This window comes from Salvelinus fontinalis, chromosome 1 (genome assembly GCF_029448725.1).
Source record: "Salvelinus fontinalis isolate EN_2023a chromosome 1, ASM2944872v1, whole genome shotgun sequence".
Lineage (NCBI taxonomy): Eukaryota > Metazoa > Chordata > Actinopteri > Salmoniformes > Salmonidae > Salvelinus > Salvelinus fontinalis.
In genome coordinates, this window is record NC_074665.1 from 12,576,892 (window position 1) to 12,595,747 (window position 18,856).

Genomic DNA, 18,856 nt, shown 5'->3' on the forward strand with positions numbered 1-18,856 from the left:
TTTGTTATTATGCTAATTAGATGTCAGTGGGGGAGTGGACATCCACTCTATTAACACAACAGTGACGATAACAAATATACTAACAACAGAAACAGAAGCATAAATGTGTTTATGAGAAGCCGTTATAATTGGGTTGAATTGGAGTGTTTTTCAGGCCGACACCAGGTGCATACGGAGGTATGGCACCCTCGAGGGTGAGAAGGAGAGGGGAGAGAGGGAACGGAAAAACTCAACAGCATCATGACAGAAAATAACACAAATAGTTGTTTTTTTCTGGCTGAGCTTTTTGAAGAGGAGGAAATCAAATGATGTTTGCATTGCTGCGATTGCTCAAAGCCTTGTGCATGACAAATATGTGTACAGCGTAACCTCTTCTGTTCTATAAATATTGTCCCTGTTTTTATTTATTTCACATCTGAGTTTTGCAGTTATGTATTTATCATTGGATTTGCTGTGGTGCAGACGTGTCAGGCAACTACAATGATACTTTAACCTTAATGTTATACAACAGGAGGCTGCTGAGGGGAGAACAACTCACCATAGTGGAGTGGATGGAACGGTGTTAAACGCATGGAAACCATGTGTTTGATACCATTCCGTTGATATCGTTCCAGCCGTTACTATAAGCCCGTCCTCCCCAATTAAGGTGCCAACGGCCGCCTGTGCGTCACACATTATTGTATGTCTCTAGATTACTCCAGTGTTGCGCCACGCATGTATAAAAGGACCATGCTTCATAGCGGGAGACTACAATGTGTATCAGCGGTTACTCATTGATGTGTGCTCTCCAGCATCATGTGTTGTCCACTAGTCTGTGGTTAAACGTAAAGGTGGCAAAGCCCCAGAGGGAGACGGGAAACAACTGAGAAAACACATAACTGCAGACCGCTACTTTGTGGAAGACTCCAACATAGCCCTGTTTAACCCATGTCAGTTCACCACTGCAGTCTGAGAATGCACACCACCATCACCACCACCACCACCATCACCACCACAGAGAACGTGTTGGTATGATAGGTGCTATGGGACTAGAGTTAGGTCAGGGTGAGAGGGGTTGGATTAGAGGTTTTATTTTCTATTTTATGGTCTATGACAATATGGTTTGTTTTAACTTAGCAAAGGCCTTGACATTTTATGGGTATTTTACGAGGGAAATGTGTTTAGACATTGTTGTGCGTCTGGATTTATCTGCTTGTATTTGAAGCGATGATGCACTGTCAGTGCTCTCCATAGTATTACATCAGCTTCATGTTATGATGCAGAAACTAGATTTGTCACAACACCTGCAGTGAAACATACAGCAACAAAAAAAGACATAAAATATACATCAGTAGGATCAGTCCTTCACCACACAACTGATATGCAAGCTTTCCCAAATCATGTAAATATTTCCCTTTGAACACCTCTGCAATTACTTTGGTCTTTCATGTGTACAAAAAAAAAATGGTTCCTCAAGGGTTCTTTGGGAAGGCTAATGGTTCTATGTGGAACCATAATGATTCAAAGAACCCTTTGAGCCCTTCAATGGTTCTTTACAGTTCACAAAAGGATTCTTTGCTCTTTTAGTGATAATTAAAATGTAGGGAGGAGACTCATTAGAATATTTTGGGGTGTGGTTCGCGCATAGCTTTTTTTGTGCAACCGTGAATGAGAGTCTCATTCCAGTGTATCTAATCAGTTGTGTTATATATGACTATATCTAGCAACAATGTTTTGCATCAATTGAGAACGTTTGATTAAATCACTCAGTATTTCTTTTCTTGAGGACCCCCAGCTGTTCCAGAGGCAGCTCACTTAAAATGTTAATTAACACAGTAACACCTATGGAAGTTTAACAGTATAATATGGCTTAACAGAATAAATAACCATGTATGGTTCCACAAAATGATCTACAAAGAACCTTTCAGATTGAGAACCGTTTTTCCATGATGGTTCTATAAAGAACCATAAAAAAAGCATTCTATATAGCCCCAAAAAGGGTTGTAACCATAGCGGAACCCTTTTTTGGTGCTATATAGAATTAATGGTTCTTCATAGAACCTTAGGAAAGTGTTCTTTATAGCACCATACCAGTTCCATTCAGAACCTTATGAGCAGGGTTCTTTATAGAACCTTCAAAAAAGGTTCTATACAGCACCAAATGGTACATGCATTTGTTTTTATTATATTTCATTGGATTATACGGAATTGAGAGTAAATGCCAGAATGCCATTAAATCTGGTACACTGGGCTGGTTTACACACACACATGATGGTTCTAAATAGTACAGATAGGGGTTATCATTTATTGTGTGTGTAAACTAGCCTAGTGTACCAGATTTAATAGCCTTCTGGTAGTGGGTGATCAAATTATTTGTATAAAGCAGGACATAGCATCAACCTGGTTAAAAGTCAAGTGTTTTTTCATATAGAAAAATCTTTATCTGTAGCCTACTGTACCAGGAAGACACACGTGACACCTCACAGTACATTATGTAAAATGGAAGTCAAAGATGTACTCAATCTCATGTGACCATGTTCCAATGAACTCTGACCTCTGACCCATTAATGTCATAACAATTCTTTTCAAGGTGCAACTTCTTAGTTCAAGGGTCAGACCTTTTAGTATAAGGGTTTAGACTGCTGGGGGTTGTGGATAAGACCCATATTAACTATATTATATGTCAAGTTAATTATCACACTCAGATTATCCATAATATATTATATACTGCATGCGAACATGACTTCAATACAGAATGATATGTTCAACCACATTTACATTTTTCTCCCAAGACAAAAAAGACCGGATCATGTTTCATCATGTTTCATATAAAACGGGGTTTTGCACCCAAGCAGACATGCTTGGGTGCATGTATATTAATTCGTTCATTCATTCATTCATTTATTAAGTCATTCAGTCTGACTTACCTATGGATATTCATTTCCTGAGGAGGCTCTGTGGCTTTGTCATAGGCAACTTTAGCTGAAACTCCCACCACTAAAATAAAAGCTATGATCCCACAGGTGATGTACACCGCAGTGTTCGTCTGGTCCATACTCGGGTCAAAAGGCTGTCCCGTCGAGGCTGGCGACGGGGGGGGCGTTTTCACCCAGTCCGGCGTGTTGTAGTTTTTACAGCTTGACTGATCCACTCGTTTTTCTTTTTCCTGGCAGCAGAACCGCAGGAAGCAGGACCCGCAGCAGTAGCGGTGAACCGTGTTGTTACACGCAAACTCTCTGTCAAATTGTCCGCTCACGTCGTAGTAACCAGTGCACGTATCGTAGTCCTTGGTCGTGTTCTTCTGCGGCGCAGCGGTGGGGATCACCGCGGTGATGTTGGTGTCTTTCGCCTTGGGAGTCCGCTTGGTCACGGGTTTCATCTTCTTGCCTCCTGTCCCGGCGCAGAGAACGCTCAGGGGATCCAGGTATATGAGGAGCAGCAAAAGGTGCCTTATCCCCATGGTGTGTCTAACTTGTCAATTCACTTCCGACGCGACGCTTGTGATCTTCTCTGACTTGGTAGTGAAGTGAATGTGATAGGGCTCTCAGGCTCTCAGTCCAACAAGGCTGTTACAACCCTCGTCACCTGCCACTCGCGTTGGTCCTCTCACGATCGATACTGTTACCATACTGGCTAGAAGAATGAATAGCATCAGTATCGAAGACACAATTAGTTAAGTATATCATTAATAGCAGCGCTTCTGAAACCCATTGCGCTCTGATAGAGAGAATCGTCATTCACGGAACTGCATGCCTTGGTTGCGCTCTGGTAGGACAGTCGAGTGCAGTGGACTGTGTGCTTTCCGCCGGGTTGGAGATGCTGAAAACGGCCGCGTGTCGCTGTCTAAGGTACTGATTTATGTGGGGCGCCTTGAGACGAGTCGTCTTTACATGGCAGGCTTGTGTTCACATCTTCTTGTTGTGGTGAAAGTTGCGCTATAGAGGAAACAAACAAAACGCTTCATAAGACATTATCCGCACGTCAAGGGGGGTGCGTTAAGTCTAATCAAAGCCAACAATTTATCCACGCAATAGAAACCACAATAATTTATTCTGAACGGCGGTATTTTTGTCACATCCTTTTCGTGAAATGTTTGACATTCAGGGATTCTGGTCTTGTCATAACGGCTGCATGCAGTCAAGACGCGCTTGTTTAAACCCCTTTCGATGTACAGACATTCCATTGCAACTGGAACTTTCCAAATGCATTAAAGTTTTTGAATAAAATTCGAATAGAGTAGAACCAATATATTCAAAACGGTTTTAATTGCAGCCAAATATTTGTTTTAACTCAGTAAAATATCGCCGAAGAATAGCATATTTCAATATATTAGGCTTACTTAAAAGTTATTCATTTTATCTTACAGAAAAAGCACAACACAACGCAATGTGATTTATTTATCTGCATGTTAATGCGAGGCACACGCAATAGTTCAAAGATAGAAAACGTATGGTGATGAAACCTACCCCGATCAAGATTCCCGTTGACTTGTTCTCTGTCTGGCGCGAGGAGAGTGATTGGGATACGAAAGCTCAGCTCGAGACCCCGCTTCTCTCCTCCCTCCCTCATCTCCCTCGCTCTTTCTTACGTCAAATCAAATCAATCAAATCCAAATGTATTCGTCACATGCTTCGTAAACAACAGGTGTAGACTAACAGGGAAATGCTTAGTGACGGGCCCTTCCCAACAATGCAGAAATAAATAAAATAGATACATAATAGAAAAGTAATAACACCTAATAATAAAAGTAATAATAAATACGCAAAGAGTAACGATAACTTGACTATATACACAGGGTACCAATACCAAATCGAGGTGCAGGGTTACAAGGTAATTGAGGTAGATATGTACATATTTATAGGTGTATTTAATTAGCTGCCAAGGCAGCAGCTACTCCTCCTGGGCTACAGCAACATTAATTAAGGCAGTTATATACAATTTAAAATATTACATTTCATAACACTTTTCACAACACATGTAGTGTCCCTCAGGCCACTAGTCTACTACCATATATCTACAATACAAAATCCATGTGTACGTGTGTAGAGTGCATGTCGTATCATGTGTATGTGTGTCTGTGTCTGTGTCTGTGTCTGTGCCTGTGCCTGTGCCTGTGCGTGTGCCTGTGCGTGTGCGCGTGCGCGTGCGCGTGCGTGTGTGTGTGTGTCTCTTCCCAGTCCCCGCTGTTCCATAAGGTGTATTTTTATCTGTTTTTTAAATCTGATTCTACTGCTGCATCAGTTACCTGATGTCATGGCTCTATGTAATACTGTGGGGACTGTGAAGAGGACTTGGGGACTGTGAAGAGACCTCTGGTGGCATGTCTTGTGGTGTATGCGTGGGTGTCCGAGCTATGTCCAAGTGGTTTAAACAGACACCACGGTGCATTCAGCATGTCAACACTTCTTACAAAAACAAGTAGTGATAAAGTCAATCTCTCCTCCACTTTGAGTCATGAGAGATTTACATGCATATTATTAATGTTAGCTCTCTGTCCACATTTAAGGGCCAGCCGTGCTGCCCTGTTCTGAGCCATTTGTAATTTTCCGAGGTCCCTCTTTGTGTAATCCAGGTGCGACAAAAAAGGCAGAGCAGCGCCTTTATGGACAGACTTCTTCCATCTTAGCTACTGTTGTATCAACATGTTTTGACCATGACAGTTTACAATCCAGCGTTACGCCAAGCAGTTTAGTCACCTCAACTTGCATTATTTATTACAAGATTAAGTTGAGGTTTAGGGTTTAGTGAATGATTTGTCCCAAATACAATGCTTTTAGTTTTTGAAATGTTAAGGACAAACATTGCTTGCCACCCTTTCTGAAACTGACTGCAGCTCTTTTAAGTGTTGCAGTGATTTCACTCGCTGTAGTAGCTGACTTGTAGATTGTTGAGTCATCTGCATACATAGACACACTGGCTTTAGTCAATGATTGTAAAAAGAAAGGGGCCTTGACAGCTGCCCTGCGGGAATTCCTGATTCTACATGGATTATGTTGGAGAGGCTTCCATTAAAGAACACCCTCATTGTTCTGTTAGACAGGTAACTCTTTATCCACTATATAGCAGGGGCTGTAAAGCCATTACACATAAGTGTTGTCCAGCAGCAGACTATGATTGCTAATGTCAAAAGATGCACTAAAGTCAAACAAAACAGCTCCCACAATCTTTTTATCATCAATTTCTCTCAGCCAATCATCAGTCATTTGTATAAGTGCTGTGCTTGTTGAGTGTCCTTCCCTATATGGGTGCTGAAAGTCTGCTGTCAATTTGTTTACTGTGATATAGCATTGTATCTGGTCAAACACATTTTTTCCCAAAAGTTTACTAAGGGTTGGTAACAGAATGATTGGTCGGCTATTTGAGCCAGTAAAGGGGGCTTTACTATTCTTAAATAGCAGAATGACTTTTGCTTCCCTCCAGGCCTGGGGGCACACACATTCTAAAATGGTTAGATTGAAGATACGGCGAATAGGAGTGGCAATTTCGTCCGCTATTATCCTCAGTAATTTTCCATCCAAGTTGTCAGACCCCGGTGGCTTGTCATTGTTGATGGACAACAAATATTTTTTCACATCTTCCACACTCACTTTACAGAATTCAAAATTATAGTGCTTGTCTCTCATAATTTATTCACCTATACTTGGATGTTTAGTGACAGTATTTGTTGCTGGCATGTCATGCCTAAATTTGCTAATCTAGCCACATTTTTTTTAAATCAAGTAATTGGCAATATCAGTGGGTTTTGTGATGAATGACCCATCTGATTCAATGAATGATGGAGCAGAGTTGGCTTTGTTTCCCAAAATTTCATTTAAACTGCTCCAAAACTTTTTATTATTATTATTTATATAATTTATCTTTGTTTCATAGTATAGTTTATTCTTCTTTTTATTCAGTTTAGTCACATAATTTGTCAATTTGCACTATGTTTGCCAATCTGTTGTGCAGCCAGACTTATTTGCCATTCCTTTTGCCTCATCCCTCTGAAAAATAACATTATAACATTCCTCATCAATCCACAGGGATTAAACCGTTTTTACAGTCATTTTCTTAATGGGTGCGTGCTTATTAGTAACTGGGATAAGCAATTTCATAAATGTGTCAAGTGCAGCGTCTGGTTGCTCCTCATTACACAGCAAAGACCAACACATACAGTATTTACATCAACAACATAGGAATAATCCCTACAACAGTTATTGTATGACCTCTTATACACTATATTAGGCCAAGCCTTTGGAAATGTGGTTTTCCTAGATATGGCTACTATATTGTGATCACTACATCCGTTGGATTTGGATACTGCTTTAAAGGACATTTCTGCAGCATTGGTAAATATGTGATCAATACATGTTAATGATTTCATTCCTGTACTGTTTGTAACTACCCTGGTAGGTTGACTGATAACCTGAACCAGGTTGCAGGCACTGGTTAGAGTTTTATTTATTTTTTTGAGTGGGCAGCTTGATGAAAGCCAGTCAATATATAAATCACCAAGAAAATATACCTCTGTTGATATCACACACATCATCAAGCATTTCACGGATGTTATCCAGATACTGACTGTTAGCACTTGGTGGTCTATAGCAGCTTCCCACCAGAATGGGCTTTAGGTGAGGCAGATGAACCTGTAGCCATATCACTTCAACAGTATTTAACATGAGATCCTCTCTAATCTTTACAGGAATGTGGTTCTGAATATAAACAGCAGTACCTCCATCATTGGCATTTCTGTCTTTTCTGTAGATGTTATAACCATGTATTGCTAACCACTGTATTATCAAAGGTACTATTTAAGTGAGTTTCAGAGATTGTCAGAATATGAATGACATCTGTTACCAGCAAGTTATTGATTTCATTACATTGTTTCTTAAGCTACTTAAGCTACTCAGCAAAAATAACGTCCCTTTTTCAGGACCCTGTCTTTCAAAGATAATTCGTAAGAATCCAAATAACTTCACAGATCTTCATTATAAAGGGTTTAAACACTGTTTCCCATGCTTGTTCAATGAACCATCAACAATTAATGAACATGCACCTGTGGAACGGTCGTTAACACACTAACAGCTTACAGGCGGTAGGCAATTAAGGTCCATGTTCTGGCGTAGAATATTTCGGTGCAGCTTAGTAATATAATTTACTCGAGCTCCGGGATAGGACCGTGTTTTGCACCAGGAACAGTGACATTTCTTACCATGGAGCTGCCCAAAATCACAGCTGGCGAGATGGACAAGAAAATCCGCCCACACCCTCGATCAAGAGCAGGGACGGAAGGTTTCCAATGTCAACTTTGAAATTGTAGGGGAAAGAGTAGGAACAGCGGCTGCAGACACAGGTACCCCCAGCGACGAAGGTGCAGGAAGATCAGGCTCCAGGGCGGTGAAACTATTAGCTGTTTGTATCTGGGCCTCTCGTTGGGAGTGTGGACTGCTTTGTGGAAGGCCACTATAAAGTGACTATGTGATGAGTCAAAAGAGTTAGTGCAAAAAGGGTCAATGCAGATTGTTTAGCAGACTTATAGCTTGGGGGTAGAAGCTGTTTAGTGTCCTCTTGGTACCGGACTTAGTGCATCGGTACCGCTTGCCGTGCAGTAGCAGAGAGACCAGTCTATGTCTTGGGTGGCTGGAGTCTTTGACCACTTTTAGGGCCTTCCTCTGACACCGCCTGATATAGAGATGTCCTGTATGGCAAGGAGAACGGCTGCAGTGATGTACAGTACTATGCCATAGGCGCTACCCTTTGTAGCGCCTTGCGATTGGATGCCAGGCAGTTGCCATATCAAGCGGTGATGCGGCCAGTCAAGATGCTCTCAATCACTCCAACGCTGATGTCACAACTCGGTAAATGACATTCCACTCACCAACGGGCTTCTGGGTATCGGTGATACCAACAGACCAACTGACACCTCTCTTCTAAATTGTTCCCTTAACCCACACACCAGGGATGTGTGTGCCCAATTACACATATATTTAATAGTTAATATATACATTTTTGTTTTTGCTGACATTAAAACTAACTGATAATTGCATCCAATTAAAACTAGGCCTAGGCTAATCACCATAATGTTTATTTCTTGCTTATTTTTGGATTGAATGTTAATTCTATGCAAATTTTTCAATGTCTTATAATGCTTAAAGGTAAGAGGTATTGACTGAAATAAGATACTGTCTGTGTCAGGTAAACCTACATCTATTCAGGTGCTCTCAATCATATTAGATTAAGATTCTGTGAGTTTAACCTATTAGTGACACATTGAGAAAATCCTTATAAGACAGTATGATGATGTGTGTGTGTGTGTGTTTGTTTGTCAGAGAAAGAGAGAGAGCCTCACATGCCTGCAACAGTCGACTGATCGAGAAGCCAGGAAGCAGTTGCTTAGTAACCACTTTTTACGACGCCGTCCGTACTTGTTGTGATGGAAAATGTAAACCTCCCCCTTTTGAAGAGTTCTGGACGTTACAGGAATGGATGGATGTGCTCGGAGACATACACACGGTCTCAGATGCATACTCTACTGTCTGTAAGGAGACGCTACCTTTTACATACAGCACACACACTGCTGTGAAGAAATGTAATAGGCCAGCTGCTAACCAAACCTCAGAAAGCACACGTTCCACGAGTGGGCTATGTTTTATCATTTCTAATTTAAAAGCCCTCATTTTACCAGGTGAGTTGACTGACACAGAACACATTCTCATTTACCACAGTGATCTGGGGAAGATTTGCTGGGAACTGGAGAGGTTATGTCGAAATAAGCCAATTGGAGACTGGCTGGAATGAAAAGCGTAACTAAACCATGTGTAAAGATAAGACTTATCAAAGTGGAATTAGCTTCAGTGATGTGTGCTGCTGTATAGATCTGTTTTGTGAAGATTACAGTGAAATGCAGCTCTTTCAGTTGTGAGGGACCCAGTTTCAGCTGGTTTGGCTTCGATGTAAAAGCACCTTTCCATGTGGGCGGCAGCAGACAGTGATTGATAGTGTGGGTTTGGTACCATTTTAGTCATTTGTCATCCTCTTTCCTGAGCAGAACGTTCAGAGATCACCTATTCTATTCTCAAAATCGTCCTCTCAACGCTCTCACTTTCAGAGTACCACTGTACAATCCAACCCAATCCACATCCAAACAACTTTCACATTTGCCCCAAAACCTCGACCTCATCTCTCCCCACTCTGAGGCAATGGATCAGAAATTACTGTAGTAGAAATACAGATAATGGGTCCCGCACTCAAAAAAAAGATGTTGCACAAGACTTTGCTGTTACGGTGCTGACCAAGCAACACAGAGCAGTGTCATCTGAGACCCACAGAACCCCCATCCCGTTCCTATTGCTCCATGTACTCTCTCTTTCGGGAGCGATCCTTTATACATACTACGGTGAGAGCCTGGGCTGGTACGACAGAGGGCTGCTAAGAGGAACTGTCCCCTTGAGTTTGGCTGCTAAGTCCTGCTGCTGCGTCCTGCTGCTGCTGCTACGTCCTGCTGCTGCGTCCTGCTGCTGCTACGTCCTGCTGCTACGTCCTGCTGCTGCTGCTGCGTCCTGCTGCTGCTGCTACGTCCTGCTGCTGCGTCCTGCTGCTGCTGCTGCTACGTCCTGCTGCTGCGTCCTGCTGCTGCGTCCTGCTGCTGCGTCCTGCTGCTGCTGCTACGTCCTGCTGCTGCGTCCTGCTGCTGCTGCTGCTACGTCCTGCTGCTGCGTCCTGCTGCTGCTGCTGCGTCCTGCTGCTGCGTCCTGCTGCTGTGTCCTGCTGCTGCTGCTGCGTCCTGCTGCTGCTGCTGCGTCCTGCTGCTGCGTCCTGCTGCTGCTGCTGCGTCCTGCTGCTGCTGCTGTGTCCTGCTGCTGCTGCGTCCTGCTGCTGCTGCTGCGTCCTGCTGCTGCTGCGTCCTGCTGCTGCTGCTGCTGCGTCCTGCTGCTGCTGCTGCTGCGTCCTGCTGCTGCGTCCTGCTGCTGCGTCCTGCTGCTGCTACTACGTCCTGCTGCTGCTGCTACGTCCTGCTGCTGCGTCCTGCTGCTGCGTCCTGCTGCTGCTACGTCCTGCTGCTGCTGCTGCTGCTGCGTCCTGCTGCTGCTGCTGCGTCCTGCTGCTGCGTCCTGCTGCTGCGTCCTGCTGCTGTGTCCTGCTGCTGCTGCTGCTGCGTCCTGCTGCTGCTGCTGCATCCTGCTGCTGCGTCCTGCTGCTGCGTCCTGCTGCTGCGTCCTGCTGCTGCTGCTGTGTCCTGCTGCTGCTGCTGTGTCCTGCTGCTGCTGCTGTGTCCTGCTGCCGCTGCTGCTGCTGTGTCCTGCTGCTGCGTCCTGCTGCTGCTGCGTCCTGCTGCTGCTGCTGCTGCGTCCTCCTGCTGTGTCCTGCTGCTGCTTCTGCGTCCTGCTGCTGCGTCCTGCTGCTGCGTCCTGCTGCTGTGTCCTGCTGCTGCTGCTGCTGCGTCCTGCTGCTGCTGCATCCTGCTGCTGCGTCCTGCTGCTGCGTCCTGCTGCTGCTGCTGTGTCCTGCTGCTGCTGCTGTGTCCTGCTGCTGCTGCTGTGTCCTGCTGCCGCTGCTGCTGCTGTGTCCTGCTGCTGCGTCCTGCTGCTGCTGCGTCCTGCTGCTGCTGCTGCTGCGTCCTCCTGCTGCTGCTGCTGCGTCCTGCTGCTGCGTCCTGCTGCTGTGTCTGCTGCTGCTGCTGCTGCGTCCTGCTGCTGTGTCCTGCTGCTGCTGCTGCGTCCTGCTGCTGCTGCGTCCTGCTGCTGCTGCTGCGTCCTGCTGCTGCGTCCTGCTGCTGCTGCGTCCTGCTGCTGCTGCTGTGTCCTGCTGCTGCTGTGTCCTGCGAGAGAAAGTGCTTTGTCAAGAGATTCATATAATGCTTCAGTTGTGCCCTCTGGTGCTGTGGGGCTGGAGAGTGTGGGGTGCTGGGCAGAGAAAGTGGGGTCGGGGGGGGTGTGGTCGTGGGCTGTGGGGTCGGGGGCTGTGGGGTCAGGGGCTGTGGGGTCGGGGGGTGTGGGGTCGAGGGACTGTGGAGTAGTTGGGTGTGGGGTCATGGGGTGTGGGGTTGGTCCACGTATTAAAACACACACAGTGGTATGACTATGCTGACAGTGCACATTCTCTATTACGAAGCAGGCCACCTGCCTTTCCATTGTGGTTTTATTGTGTCACCAGGTTAAGGACATTGCCATAAATACAATTAAACTCAGTATTATATAATAATAATATAATAATTATAATTATAATAATAATAATATAATAATAATAATAATTGTCACGCTCGTCATAACTGGACCAAGATGCAGCGTGGTAAGTTTCCATCCTATTTATTAGGAAGAGAAAACTCAAAGAACAAAAACAATAAAGCGAAAAAACGAAACGTGAAGCTCAAAATAGTGCTCGCAGGCAACTATACCTAGACAAGATCCCACAAAGCACAATGGGGAAATGGCTACCTAAATATGATCCCCAATCAGAGACAACGATAAACAGCTGCCTCAAATTGGGAACCATACCAGGTCAACATAGATATATAATTTCCCTAGATAACCCACCCTTAATCACACCCCAACCTAATCAACATAGAGAATAAATAGCTCTCTATGGTCAGGGCGTGACAGTACCCCACCAAAGGTGCGTACACCGACTGCAAAACCTGACTCAATAGGGGAGGGTCCGGGTGGGCATCTACCGTCGGGGGCGGCTCCGGTGCGGAGCGAAGTACCCACTCCGCTCGTGGATACTTCATCGGAGGAACGGACCGTGGGTCTTCGCCGGAGGCTCCAGACCGTGGATTGTTGCCGGAGAAACCGGACCGTAGATCGTCGCCTGGGACTCCAGACCGTGGATCTTCGCCGGAGGAACCGGACCGTGGATCGTCGCCGTAAGGCACCTGACCGTGAATCGTCGCCGGGGACTTCGGACCGTAGATCGTCGCCGGAGGAACCGGACCGTGGTTCGTCGCTGGGGACTCCGAACCGTAGATCGTTGCCGGGGACTCCGGACCGAAGATCGTCAGCGGAGACTCCAGACCATGGTTGGTCGCTGGGGACTCCAGACCGTAGATCGTCGTCGGAGGCTCCGGACTGGGAACCCTCGCAGGAGGTTAGGGACTGCAGACTGTCGCTGGAGGCTCTGGACCGCAGACTGTCGCTGGAGCCTCGGGACCGCAGACCGTCGCTAATAGGCTCTGGACTGCAGACCGTTTCTGGAGGCTCTGGACTGTCGACTGTCACTGGAGGCTCTGGACCGCAGACTGTCGCTGGAGGCTCCGGACCGCAGACCGTCGCTGGAGGCTCCGGACCGTGGACGGTCTCAGTAGGTTCCGGACTGTGGACCATCTCAGGAGGTTCCGGACTGTGGACCGTCGTAGGAGGTTCCGGACTGTGGACCGTCGTTGGAGGTTCCGGACTGTGGACCATCGTTGGAGGTTCCGGACTGTGAAACGTCGCCAGAAGCTCTGGACTGGGAACTGTTGCCAGAAGCTCTGGACTGGGAACTGTCGCCGGAAGCTCTGGGCTGGGAACTGTCGCCGGAAGCTCTGGACTGGGAACTGTCGCCGGAAGCTCTGGACTGGGAACTGTCGCCGGAAGCTTAGTGCATGGGACCGGCACTGGTGGTACTGCGCTGGTGACACGCACCTCAGGACGAGCGTGAGGAGCAGGCACAGAACGTACTGGACTGTGGAGGCGCACTAGAGGCCTGATGCGTGGGACCGGTACAGGTGTCACCGGGCTGATGACACGCACCTCAGGGCGAGTGCGGGGAGGAGTCACAGGACGTACTGGACTGTGGAGGCGCACTTGTGGCCTGATGCGTGGGACCGGTACAGGTGGCACCGGGCTGATGAAACGCACCTCAGGGCGAGTGCAGGGAGGAGGCACAGGACGTACTGGACTGTGGAGGCGCACTGGAGGCCTGATGCGTGGGACCGGTACAGGTGGCACCGGGCTGATGACACGCACCTCAGGGCGAGTGCAGGGAGGAGGCACAGGACGTACTGGACTGTGGAGGCGCACTGGAGGTCTGGAGCGTAGAGCTGGCACAACGCGTCCTGGACAAATGACCACCTTCGCACGGCAAGTGACTCACTGGGCTGTGAAGGCGCACTGGGGATACAGTGCGTAGAGCCGGCGCAGGATATCCTGGACCGAGGAGGGGCACTGGAGACCAGGCGCGCTGACCCGGCACAACCCGTTCTGGACAGATACCCACTTTAGCAAGATAAGTGCGAGAAGTTGGCACAGAACGCACCGGGCTTTGAATGCGCACTGGAGACACAGTGCGTATCACCGCAAAACATGGTGCCTGACCAGTCACACGCTCCCCACGGTGAGTACGGGGAGTTGGCTCTGGTTCAAAACCTGGCTCCGCCAACCACCCTGTGTGCCGCCCCCCCACCAAAGAAAATTGAGGCTGCCTCTCGGGCTTCCGTCGTGGCCGTTAACACCGGTGTCGTCGTTGTTCCTCCCTCGCTGCCTCCGTCTGCTCCCATGGAAGGCGATCCTTTCCAGCCAGGATCTCCTCCCATGTCCAGGATCCCTTACCGTCCAAGATATCCTCCCATGTCCAGGATCCCTTACCGTCCAAGATATCCTCCCACGTCCAGGATCCCTTACCGTCCAAGATCTCCTCCCACGTCCAGGATGTCTGCTCCTCCTGGCCACGCTGCTTGGTCCATTTGTGGTGGGATCTTCTGTCACGCTCGTCATAATAACTGGACCAAGATGCAGCGTGGTATGTTTCCATCCTATTTTTTAGGAAGAGAAAACTCAAAGAACAAAAACAATAAAGCGAAAAAACGAAACGTGAAGCTCAAAATAGTGCTCACAGGCAACTATACCTAGACAAGATCCCACAAAGCACAATGGGGAAATGGCTACCTAAATATGATCCCCAATCATAGACAACGATAAACAGCTGCCTCTGATTGGGAACCATACCAGGCCAACATAGATATATAATTCCCCTAGATAACCCACTCGTAATCACACCCCGACCTTACCAACATAGAGAATAATATTAATTAATAATATAAGAATAATAATATAAGAATAATAATAATAATATTAATAATAATATAATAATAATAATGTAATAATAATAAGAATAATACAAGAATAATATAATAATATTAATAATGTAATAATAATATATTAATAATACTATAATAATAATATAATAATATTAATAATGTAATAATAACAATAATATATACATAATAATATAATAATTCTAATAATAAAATAATAATAAAATAATACGAATATAATATTAATAATGTAATAACATTATAATAATAATATTAATAATGATAATATAATAATAATAATATAATGTTAATATAATACTGATAATAAAATTATAATAAAATTATTATAATAATAATATAATAACATAATTATTTAATACTGATAATAGTATAATAAAATAATAATAATATAATAACATAATAATGATGATAATAATAACATAATAATAATAATAATAGAATGTGATATGATAGTGATCAAAATGCACAATGCATTTAGAGTTCCTGGCCCTTTTTCAAGTGGTCGAAGCACTTTTCATTGTAAGTTTATGTGTGTGTGTGTGTGTGTGTGTGTGTGTGTGTGTGTGTGTGTGTGTGTGTGTGTGTGTGTGTGTGTGTGTGTGTGTGTGTGTGTGTGTGTGTGTGTGTGTGTGTGTGTGTGTGTGTGTGTGAGCACTCAAAGGGGTAAAGCATGCATGCTTTCCGTCTGTTCCCAGGTGTTTTCTGGCTAACTGGCTACAGCTGTACCCACTCACACTTAATTCACACCCTCCGTGCACCTGATAAATACTCAGAGATATTGTCTCCCCAGTACGGCTCCGCTCCAGAGACATCCAGCCAACGGAGAAGTGTTAAGTGTCCTCCCACCACTCACGTAAAGTGACACTTAAAATACTGTTAAACATTGATGTGTAATTACTTATACATTGTGTGGTTTCAGAAGCATCTTTACAGTGTCTCAGCACCCACCAGGTTTTTCTTAGATGTTTCTCTCATTACTTGTGCATCCATCACTTGTCAGAACATATGCATAAAACACACACAGTGTGCATCAGAGAGGGGAAAACAGCGGCAGATGGAAAAGTCGTCCTCAGGGAGACAAAGACATGATTTGCGGGGATTACACCATTTCCCTTCACCACATTACACCATTTTCAATAACTCACGTCTGTCTGTCTGTCTGTCTGTCTGTCTGTCTGTCTCCCTCCCTCCTAGCTGGGGTATGAATAAATAAAATTGGGTCACAGCTGCCAATATTCGCACATATCGCCCATTTTTTTCTGCAGGCAGTGGCTTTCCTTTAGGCGTAGGGGAACATTAGCTTATTAATCTTCTCTTTTTAGCACCCCCTCCCGACAAACACACACCTCCCATATAGAGGGCTGAATGTTAAATGATTCATTTGTCAAATGTGACTCGCTTTGTCACTCTCTGTCCCTCTGCCTCTGTGCCTCTCTCTCTGCCTCTGCCTCTCTGTCTCTCTGCCCCACTGCCATTCTGTCTCTCTGTAAAATTGGGTCACAGCTGCCAATATACATGTAAGCACATATCAGCCATTTTTTTTCTGCAGGCAGGGGCTTTCCTTTAGGCGTAGGGGAACATGAGCTTATTAATCTTTTCTTTTTAGCACCCCCTCCCGACAAACACACACCCCCCCCATATAAAAGGCTGAATGCTAAATGATTAATTTGTCGAATGTGACTTTCTCTCTCTCTGTCTCTCTCTGTAATTTAACAGGTCCCGTAAGGAGAGCACCCTGTTCTTAACACAGTATGCTAGTGTGAGGTTCACTGTCCCGACACGATGGACTTTACAGACGTATGCAGGAAATGTCAAACTTGTAGATTATTTGAGGTTTAAAAAGGCTTCAATCAATAAACAAATGTCCATTAATTATAATCCACGTAATAATTCACATTTCCTGTTGCTGCATGATTATTTTAACAGTAGTAAGAGTAGTGGTAGCAGCAGTAGTGGTAGTAGTGGTAGTAGTAGTAGTAGTGGTAGTAGCAATAGTGGCAGTACTAGTAGTAGTAGTAGTAGTAGCAGTAGTGGTGGTAGTAGTGGTTGTAGTAGTAGTAGTAGTGGTGGTAGTGGTAGTGGTTGTAGTAGTAGTTGTTATGGTAGTAGTAGTAGTAGTGGTTGTAGTAGTAGTAATAGTAGTGGTAGTGGTAGTAGTAGTGGTTGTAGGAGTAGTAGTGGTAGTGTTAGTAGTAGTAGTAGTAGTAGTAGTGGTGGTAGGAATGGTAGTGGTAGCAGTAGTGGTAGTGGTAGTGGTAGTGGTAGTAGTAGTGGTTGCAGTAGCAGTAGTAGTGGCAGTAGTATTAGTGGTGGTAGTAGTAGGAGTGGTAGTAGTAGTAGTGGTGGTGGTGGTAATGTTGGTAGTAGTAGTGGTAGCGGTAGTAGTGGTAGTAGTAGTAGTAGTAGTGCTGGTGGTAGTAGTAGTAGTAGTAGTAGTGTTTATAGTAGTAGTGTTAGTAGTAGTAGTAGTGGTAGTAGTAGTGGTAGTAGTAGTGGTGGTAGTAGTAGTGGTATTGGTACTAGTGGTAGTGGTAGTAGTAGTGGTGGTAGTAGTAGTGGTAGTGGTAGTAGTGGTAGGAGTAGTAGTAGTAGTAGTGGTGGTGGTAGTAGCGGTAGTAGTGGTAGTAGTAGTGGTGGTGGTAGTAGCGGTAGTAGTGGTAGTAGTAGTGGTAGTGGTAGTAGAAGTGGTATTGGTGGTAGTTGTAGTAGCGGTACTAGTAGTAGTAGTAGTAGTAGTAGTAGTAGTAGTAGTGGTAGTAGTAGTAGTAGTAGTGGTGGTAGTACTAGTGGTAGTACTAGTGGTAGTAGTGTTAGTAGTAGTAGTAGTGGTAAGAGTGGTAGTGGTAGTAGTAGTAGTAGTAGTAGTAGTAGTAGTAGTAGTAGTAACAGTAACAGTGGTGGTAGTAGAAGTAGTGATAGTAGTGATAGTGTAGTGGTAGCAGTAGTAGTAGTAGAAATAGTGGTAGTGGTGGTAGTGGTAGTGGTAGTAGTGGTAGTTGCGATAGTGGTTCTGGTATTAGTGGTGGTAGTGGTTGAAGTAGTAGTAGTAGTAGTAACAGTGGTGGTAGTAGTAGTAGTGATAATAGTGGTAGTGGTGGTAGTAGTGATAGTGGTTCTATTGGTAGTTGTAGTAGTAGTAGTGGTAGTGGTGGTAGTAGTTGTGACAGTAGTAGTGGTATTAGTAGTAGTAGTAGTGGTAGTGGTGGTAGTGTTAGTAGTGGTGGTGGTAGTGTTGGTAGTAGTGTTAGTAATAGTGGTAATAGTTGTAGTGGTAGTAGTGGGTGTAGTGGTAGTGATAGTAATAGTGGTGGTATGAGTAGTGGTGGTAGTAGTAGTAGTAGTAGTAATAGTAGTAACAGTGGTGGTAGTAGTAGTAGTAACAGTGGTGGTAGTAGTAGTAGTAACAGTGGTGGTAGTATTACTAGTAATAGTGGTGGTATTAGTAGTGGTGGTAGTAGTAGTAGTGATAATAGTGGTAGTGGTAGTAGTAGTAGTAGTGGTAGTGGTGGTAGTAGTTGTGACAGTAGTAGTGGTATTAGTAGTAGTAGTAGTGGTAGTGGTGGTGGTAGGGTTAGTAGTGGTGGTGGTAGTGTTGGTAGTAGTGTTAGTGGCAGTAGTGGTAGTAATCGTGGTAGTAGTGATAGTAATAGTGGTAATAGTTGTAGTGGTAGTAGTGGGTGTAGTGGTAGTGATAGTAATAGTGGTGGTATTAGTAGTGGTGGTAGTAGTAGTAGTTGTAATAGTAGTAACAGTGGTGGTAGTAGTAGTAGTAACAGTGGTGGTAGTAGTAGTAGTAACAGTGGTGGTAGTAGTAGTAGTAACAGTGGTGGTAGTAGTAGTAGTAACAGTGGTGGTAGTAATAGTAGT

At 45.0% G+C, this 18,856-nt stretch overlaps 1 protein-coding gene across 9 annotated transcripts in view; it reads right to left on the minus strand.

Moving 5' to 3' along the window:
• The window catches only part of LOC129816126 (protein shisa-6-like), a 112,650-nt gene extending 108,102 nt beyond the window's left edge, over positions 1–4,548 (minus strand). For all 9 annotated transcript variants that reach the window (XM_055870998.1, XM_055870743.1, XM_055870914.1 and 6 more), the window contains exons 1-2: positions 4,446–4,548; positions 2,907–3,914 (exon numbers count right to left, since the gene is read on the minus strand). In XM_055870998.1, coding sequence (XP_055726973.1) covers positions 2,907–3,439 — 533 coding nt within the window. In that variant the 5' untranslated portion in view covers positions 3,440–3,914; positions 4,446–4,548. The remainder of the gene's footprint in view (positions 1–2,906; positions 3,915–4,445) is intronic.
• Positions 4,549–18,856: the final 14,308 nt, after the last annotated feature.